This window comes from Petaurus breviceps, unplaced genomic scaffold (genome assembly GCF_028583685.1).
Source record: "Petaurus breviceps papuanus isolate PSGF00001 unplaced genomic scaffold, PetGlider_PUasm1.0 90925, whole genome shotgun sequence".
NCBI classification, from domain to species: Eukaryota; Metazoa; Chordata; class Mammalia; order Diprotodontia; family Petauridae; genus Petaurus; species Petaurus breviceps.
In genome coordinates this window covers 33027112-33035621 of record NW_027187380.1, presented here as the reverse complement: position 1 = coordinate 33035621, position 8510 = coordinate 33027112, and the positions used below count along the sequence as shown (strand labels likewise).

The 8510-nt window shown below is 36.6% G+C and overlaps 1 protein-coding gene across 7 annotated transcripts in view; it reads left to right on the top strand.

Moving 5' to 3' along the window:
• Window positions 1-2423, top strand: part of LOC138152677 (DNA-directed RNA polymerases I and III subunit RPAC2-like) — a 9441-nt gene extending 7018 nt beyond the window's left edge. For all 7 annotated transcript variants that reach the window (XM_069076750.1, XM_069076755.1, XM_069076756.1 and 4 more), the window contains one exon: window positions 1813-2423. In XM_069076750.1, the coding sequence (XP_068932851.1) occupies window positions 1895-2239 (345 nt within the window). In that variant the 5' untranslated portion in view covers window positions 1813-1894 and the 3' untranslated portion in view covers window positions 2240-2423. The remainder of the gene's footprint in view (window positions 1-1812) is intronic.
• Window positions 2424-8510: the final 6087 nt, after the last annotated feature.

The window sequence follows — 8510 nt, the reverse complement described above, 5'->3', positions numbered from 1 at the left end:
CCGAGCTGCATCCAATCAGAGCTGCAGCAGTGAGCGCGTCATCCTGTTCTTCCCCAGTGATTTGCTTATTGAATAAAGGTACATTTTTTTGTTCACATTTACCTGTTTATCAAAATTGCTGTCAATGTTCATTAAAATAAGCCCTCCCCTGAAAATAAGCTCTCTGGTGTTTTTCTGTCCAAAAAAATTAATAAGACAGTGTCTTATTATCGGGGAAACACGGTATCTGTGTCCAACCCCCCACATGCACACACTCCTCATGTTCTTCCTCTTGGTTCCAGCCAGTCCCCTCCACTTGGCTAACCTCAGGCCCCATGTGTTCCTCCTCCTGTTCTTACTTTTCTGTCACTTGCCCCCATGGTGTTCTTGAACCATGTGCCAGCTCCCTCCCACTGTGGGTGCAGGACCCCTTTCTTGTTTCCCTCCCCCACATCTGTGAGCAAATTCTCTTCTAAAAATCACTTTACGTAAAGATCTGCAGAATTGTCCATTTATGTAAAGTGAGAAATGCTTTTTATGTAAAGTCTTTGGGCCTCAGTTTCCTTATTGATAAAATGAAGGAGTTTGACTTATTTTCTTTTCCCTTTTTTTGGGAGAGGGGAAAGGCAGGGCAACTGGGGTTAAGTGACTTGCCCAAGGTGACACAGCTCGTAAGTGTTGAGTGTCTGAGTCCTCCTGACTCCAGGGCCAGTGCTCTGTTCACTGCGCCACCTAGCCACCCCAACTTAGATGCCTTCAGTTCTAAGGCCATAAGTCTAGGATTGTTGGAATAATCTTGGTTCTCTAAGATACGTAGTTCTCCCTTTAATGCAGTTGGAGAAAGATTATGATTTTGACCAGAAAGGCAGAAGTTTCCATAAATATAAGATTTTTGAAGGAAGCTGAGTAGGCCTACCTCTTGTTTGTGTCATAGTGCAGCAAAGTCCTCAAGGGCCAAATAAGCTGATATAAAGTTCTTAGATTGCATAAACTCCATAAACATAACCACTTAAACAATACCATACCAATTTGTATTTTTTATCTTGTCTCTGTACTGCCTAGCTCTAGAGTCAAGATCGTTCTTGAAAGTCTGTATAGGTCAGCCTTTATTTGAAGCAGCATATAATTTTGGGAAGTAATTAAGAGGGATCTTGGTTCCAAAACATCTTCTCCCCCTTTTGCAGATGAAGGAACTAAGCTTTCACTGAGTTTAAATAACTTCTCCAAGGTCACATAGCTAGTAAGTGATTAAGCCAGTAAATGAACTCAGGGGTTATGTCTCTAAAACTATTATTCATTACATTACACTTTACTGCTGCCCTAATTAAGAAAGTGAGAAAAAGCATTTGCTAGCAAATTGACAATAAGATGAAGTTTTGGAGGGCAACTAGTTGGTGCTAGATAGAGCTTGATGGACTTTGAGTTCACATCTCACAGTGTTATTAGTTGTATGACCTCAAGAGGGTCACTTAACCTCTCAACCCCAGTGTCCTGTAATTTAAAATGAGGATGGGGCGGCTAGGTGGTGCAGTGAATAGAGCATCGGCCCTGGAGTCAGGAAGACCTGAGTTCAAATCCAGCCTCAGACACAACACAAAAACTAGCCGTGTGACCTTGGACAAGTCACTTAACCCCAACTGCCCTCCAAAAAGCAAAAAAAAAAAAAATGAGGATAATCAGTTTTTTGAGGAGCAAAGTAATATTTGTAAAAGGACTTTGAAAAATTGAAAGCTTTATATAATTGGTCTATATTTGGGGTATGAATTGGGGGGTTTATTTTAAGTAAGGAACAGTTTTTTATTTTAACATTCTATATTTTAATTGTATGTGTAGTTGGAGATAGACCAGTGTGCCAAACCGTTATCTGTGAAATGAACTGAAAAAAAAAAGGAAGTGTTCATTAAGGAAGGTCAAGATGGTGGAAGAAGGGGAGAGGAAACCTGTGTTGGAAATGGTCCAGGCAGCTGGAACAGATGGAAACTGTGTTACATTTGTGTTGTATGATGAGGACCATACACTTGGAAACTCTCTACGTTACATGATCATGAAGAACCCAGAAGTGGAGTTCTGTGGGTACAGTATCACCCATCCTTCAGAAAGCAAAATTAATTTTCGCATCCAGACTAAAGGGGGTCTCCCAGCTGTTGAACCCTTTCGGCAAGGCCTTAATGAGCTTATGGATGTCTGTCAACATGTGCTTAACAAATTTGAAGCAAGCATAAAGAACTATAAAGATCAAAAGCAAGTTGAAATGGAATAGTTATACTCTTGATCAGATTAGAATGCATACCTGTGTGCTATCTAGTTTTATAGAATTGTTCTGTTCCTTAAGTTACCTCTGAGGTGAATAGTGTATATTAAATATTATTTTTGTTACAGTGTACTGTGTATAAAGAACTGTCACAATACTTAATAAAATCATGCATAAGGCAATAAACCTAAAAGTCCAATAAGAGTAACTGATTTTTTGATTAAGAAATTTCTTCAGTATTCCAATCTGTTGGTGATTTCAGTGCTAGGCCCCTTTATTTTTTTTTAACATCAATGGAAGCTATCCAATCCTCATTTGGCATAATTCTTGTCTGTTTTTCATGGACAGTCTCATTATTTTAAGGGCCTTCTACATAAATTTACATTTCTTGTGCAATATAATATTTTATTAGGGCCTAAAAACTAAGCTTTGCTAGCAGAACATAGGTTCTGATGAGATGAACACCACCAAGAAGTATAGGAAACTGGAGCTGGTTTTGTGACTTTAAATTGTACCATTTCACATGTAATTTTTTCGTGCATGTATAAAGTATTTTTTTTTAATTCCCCGGTATTCATCACATTCGTTTCTTTTTTTGCTTTTTGGATGGGGGAAGGTAGGGCAATTGGGGTTAAGTTACTTACCCAAAAAGTGCTGCTATAAATATTTTGGTGTATTAGAGTGTCTTATCATTGACTTTCTTTTGTCATTCCTATTGGAATCTCTAGATCAAAGAGTATGGCCATTTAAACACATTTGCATAATTCCAAATTTACAAAATGGCTCTATGCATTCACAGCAAAGCACTATATAAATATTATCTATTCTCACAATCTCACATTATGCAAATTTCATTTCCTCCACTACTGTCTCAACTTGGAAAAAATGACCTTTCTCCTTGCTAAGGCAAACACCTGTACATGTGCCCTTCATTCCCTTCTGTCCCATCTCCAGCAGTGTCTCTATCATCAACACTGTCTCTAATCTTCAATCTCTAGCCCTGCTGCCACTTGATCTGACCATCCCTGCTACCTGTCCCATATTGCCTTCCTTTCATGGCTAAATTCTTTGAGAAAGCCACCTGTAATTCATGCCTCCCCTTCTCAATTCCATACCCTCTGGATTGTGATTTCATCATTTGACTTTAGTTGTTCTCCTAAGTCAATGATGGTCTCTTAGTTGCCAAATCCAATGTCCTGTCAATCATCATCCTTGACCTCTCCAACATTTGACAGTGTTAGTCACCTTCCTGGATCTTCACACCTCTTGTAAGTTCCTATTCCAGTGCTCTCTCCTGGTTCTTATCTGTCTTGACTGCTCCTCAGTCTCCTTTGCTTGATCTTCATCCAGGTCATGCTTGATAACCCAGGGTGTCCTCCAAGGCTTTGTCTTGGACCTTTATATACTATTTTGTTTGGTGATTTCATCAACTCATGGATTTAATCACCTCAGTACAGATGATTCTCATATTCACCCAGCCCTAACCTCTTCTGATCTCCAGTCTTGAGTCACCAATACCTGTTGGACATCTTTAATTGGTTTTCCAAAGACGTCTTTAACAAGTCCACAGCAAAACTTATCTTTTACCCCAAACCTTCCCTTCCTCAATTTCCCGTTATATGTGCAAATGAGCATAATAGTAAAACATGCATTGTCACTAATGTAGTTTACATGTATGTCAATGAGTATAGGCATTTACATGCAAGGCACCCAATCTGCTGGTTTATCTGCTTCCAGGACAAAGTCTTCATAAGAAAATGATTAAGGATGGAAGCTAGTCTTTCAACAGAGTAAATCTTGTTTACATCATTGCTTCTCCCACCCAAGAAGTAATTGAGATATTTTCTATTTTACCTATTCCCTAAAGTGAAAATTAAGGTATTAATCAAAAGGAGGAGGAAGGAAAAAGAAGATAAGAATAAGCAGAATGATACTTCTCAAGAACATTATGAAATATAGTATACCTGGTACTAACTCTCATCTGGGCTAGTCTTGCCAACCTAAACCCAAACCTGTAGTGGGTCCATTCTGGTTTAACTTTATATGTTCTCTAAGATGCGTTCATAACCCAGGAGTCTAGAGCTGAAGTACTAGGCAGAAAAAAGGTATAAAATCAGCCCTTTCTCATGATTTGGAGTCATTGTTGGAATAAAGCATGCAGATTCTTCAACTGAAATGTCTGTTTCTGAGTGGAGAATAACTCAGGCTGCCTAATTGAATGTCAATCATTGTCAGTACTCTTCATGGAAGTCCAACTAAGTCTTCTACCAGTAAAATGCAGTTACAGTGGATTTTCTTTGTAGGGTCCCTCAGTTTCTCAATCTCTCACAATAAGATATAGAGTAGCTGTCCATTAATCAACTAACGTGATATTAACACTGGGATTTCTAAGGAAAACTCACCTTGTCGAAAGTCTTAAACTTGGGCAATATACTGTATGATACTTCTTCATTATTTTTCTAAGCTGAAATTTTAGCCCCTTTTTCTTTAACAGCGAAGAAATATGCTATTCATGAGTGCATTCCCTCCATCTTGCAAGACTCTAAAACACAAGTACAATTAGTACCATGTGTCAGATTCTAACATGAGCAGGTAATGTGGGAAGTCAGTGTATCAATTAGTAGAATGTACTTGGTACTACTGTAACAGGGACAGAAGGACCAAATCCAGGAAATGTTTTTCATAATCCTCCTTTATTATTATTATATTTTTGCCTTTCGGAGGGCAATTGGGGTTAAGTAACTTGCCCAAGGTTACATGGCTAGTTTTTGTGTCTGTGTGTGGGTGTTAAGTGTCTGAGGCTGGAACCGAACTCGGGTCCTCCTGACTCTGGGGCCAGTGCTTTACTGCGCCATCTAGCCACCCCATAATCCTACTTTTTTAATACATTCATCAGTGTGCAGTTGAAACATTAAGGTTATAGGTCTCTTTGAGGGTGGTAAAGCGGTGTAGTAGATTTCATAATGCCAGCCTCATAATGTCTTTGAGAAGTATTGTTCTGCTTATTCTTCCTCTTATTATATTCCTTTTTTTTCTTTTTTCCTTTCGTTCCTTCTTTTGTCTTTTTTCTTCCTCCTCCCTTCTTCCTTTGTTTAATATCTTAATTTTCACTTTAGGGGATAGGCACAATAGAAAACATCCCAATCACTTCTTGGGTGGAAGAGGCAATGATGTAAACAAGACTAGCTTCCATCCTTAATCATTTTCTTATGAAGACTTTGTCCTTGGCCTAATTCACCTTCACACAAGGGAGTGTGGCTTAGCCTAGAAAAATATTATTTCTTAATATTTTTAGAGGAACTATAATAAAGGATTTAATTTTATTATTTATTAACATATATCAAATATAGTATTAATATATTATTTATTTTAATTTATATATGCTCCTGTAAGAAGGAGTAAAACTAGCAAATGTAAGATTGAGAATTAGTGACCAGGGAAATGAGAGGCTTTTGCATGAAGCCTATTATATCTTGCAGCAATAACATTTAGTGAGGCAGTTAGCTATAATTCCAACCTAGTCACTTTCCCCTTGGAGATTAGGGAAAAAGCAGCTCAAGGACCTGCCCTTCCCCTGCCCACCTATTCACCCCAACTCATGCTTTCTCCTCAGTGGATCCTTTAGATTGTATCCTTCCAGCGAGTCACATTTAGATACCTATATGAATGAATATACATATATCAAATGGGCACGCATCTTATACATTAATATAAGGCTTACACTCATATTATCACTTTAAAGAAATAAGCCAAAATAGACAAGACTTAAAAATTTGTAAATAGGCAGCATGAGTCACTCTTGCCTTTCTTTGCATGTGGCAAGCACAAATTTCACATTTCCTAGTAACATCTACAGAATTGATGGACCAGTCAAATTTGTTTCTTGTTAGCTCTAGGGTCTTTTCTTCAGGCAACAAGCAACCGGTATTTATTAAGTACCTACTGTACTAAGCATTGAGAATACAAAGAAAGGCAAAAGACAACCCAAATTTATCATATAACGCTTTAATGACCATGCATGGCACCAGCTGCTTCTTAGTATCATGTGCAGGATCAGTGACTGTCCAGGATAGTTTCAAGTTTTGCCACTGTCTTAACAGTTCCTTTAAGAGACTGGAATTTGAGTCACTTGATGTAGTTGCCTCACTTCTTGGCTTCTATCATTTCTCTAAATCTTTCTTCAGCCATATCTATTCCGTTTCCTCAGTCAAGAAAAGAGGAAAATGACTAATGCTGGTCCAAGTATGGGAAAACATGAACACTAGTAGGTAGCTAGGTGGCACAATGAATAGAGTACTGGAGTTGAGATCAGGAAGTCCTGATTCAAATCCAGTGTCAGACACTTGCTGGCTGCATGATGGTGGAAAACTCAATCTGTCTGCCTCCTTAACTGTAAAATGGGGATAATAATAGCACCTACCTCCCGGGGTTGTTGTTATGGCATATGAATGAAATGAAATATATAGCAAATTATGAGATGGACAATTTCAGAGAAACCTGGCAAGACTTATATGAACTAATGCAGAATAAAGTGAGCAGACTGGGAGAATAATTTATATTAGTAACATTATTAAAAATAAAACTTCAAAAAATTTGTAAGGATCAAATTGGGTAAAAATGCTTAATAAGTGTTTATTCCTTTCTCAGCTAGTGCACTGTTGGTGGAAGTTTGAATTGGTCCAGCCGTTCTAGAAAGCAATTTGGTACTATGGCCAGGTTACTAAATTGTGCATAGCCTTTAACCCAGATATACCACTAGACCTATATTAAAGAAATCAAAGGAAGAGAAAAAGGATATGCATGTGGAAATAATATTTATAGCCACTCTTTTTGTAGTAGTCAAAAATTGGAAACTTAAAGGGATGTCCTCTTATTGGGAAATAAACACTATGATATGAATATTATTGTGGTATATGAATGTGATAAAATATTATTTTGCCATAAAAATTATTGAAGGGAGAGTTTCAGAGAAAATTGGGAAGACTATAAACTGATTCAGGGCAAAGTGAGCAAAAATAGGAGAAATATTTATACAATGATAACATCATAGAGAAAAATAACTGAAAGACTTTAGAATTCTGATTAACCCGATGATAAACCGTGAATCCAGAAGAATGAAGATGAAACATGGTACTCACCTTTTGACAGAAAGTTGGTGAACTTAAAATGAAGATATAGACATACATTTTTGGACAGGGCTAATGTGTAAATTTGTTTTGCCAACTATGCAGCTATTTATTGAGGGTTTCATTTTGAAAATTTTGATGGGGGAGGGGATAAGAATAATGAAAAGAAGAGATTAATTTAAATGCTTTTTAATTGAAAAATAACAATGATACTATAAAAAAGACAAAAATAAAGAGGTCAATCAGGGAACAGATTAGAGAGACAACTTTTAGAAGCAAATGAACATAGTGTTTAATAGAGCCTAAGATTCCAACTAGTAAAGGAAGGATTCATTCACTCTTCAACAAAAATTGTTTAGAATTCTGTAAAATGATCTGACAGAAATTAGATATAGACAAATATCTCAGAATATATCAAAATAAAACTTCAAATGGATACAGTACTTAGATATAAACAGTGACATCATAAATAAGTTAGAAGAGCAAGGAAGGAAAAGAAGTAAATTGTACAGTTATGTGTAGGAAAAGAGTTTGTGACCAACAAGGCATAGAAAAGATCACAAGAGACAAAATGGACTATTGTAATTATAGGAAATTAAAGTTTTTGCACAAACAAAACCAATGCAATTTAAGTCAGAAGGGAAAGTTAACTAAGAAAAAAATCTTGACAGATATTTTCCCTGATTAAGGTCTCATATCCAAGAAGTATAAGGAATTAATTCAAATTTATAAGAAAAAAGAAACATTTCTCAATAGATATGGTCAAAAATACAAACAGGCAGTTCTCAAAGGAAGAAATTAAAAACATCAATAACTACATGAAGAAGTGCTCTACATCACTAATAGCAAAATGTAAATTGTCAACTCTGAATTTCTACATCATACTCATCAATTTAGGAAAGATAGCAAAAAAAAAAAAAGAAAATGACAGTAGAAGGGTTTCCAAAAAAAGGTATATTGATGCATTCTCGATGAATTTGTCTTATCTCTTTGGAATGTAATTTGGAACTATATCCCCAAAGTTGACAAAATGTACATACCCATTGACCCAATGATTCCACTGCTTCACCTATACCCCAAAGAGATTTTTTTTTAAAGAGGAAAAGGAAATATTTATGACAGCTCTGTTTATTATAGTAAAGAATTGGAAACTA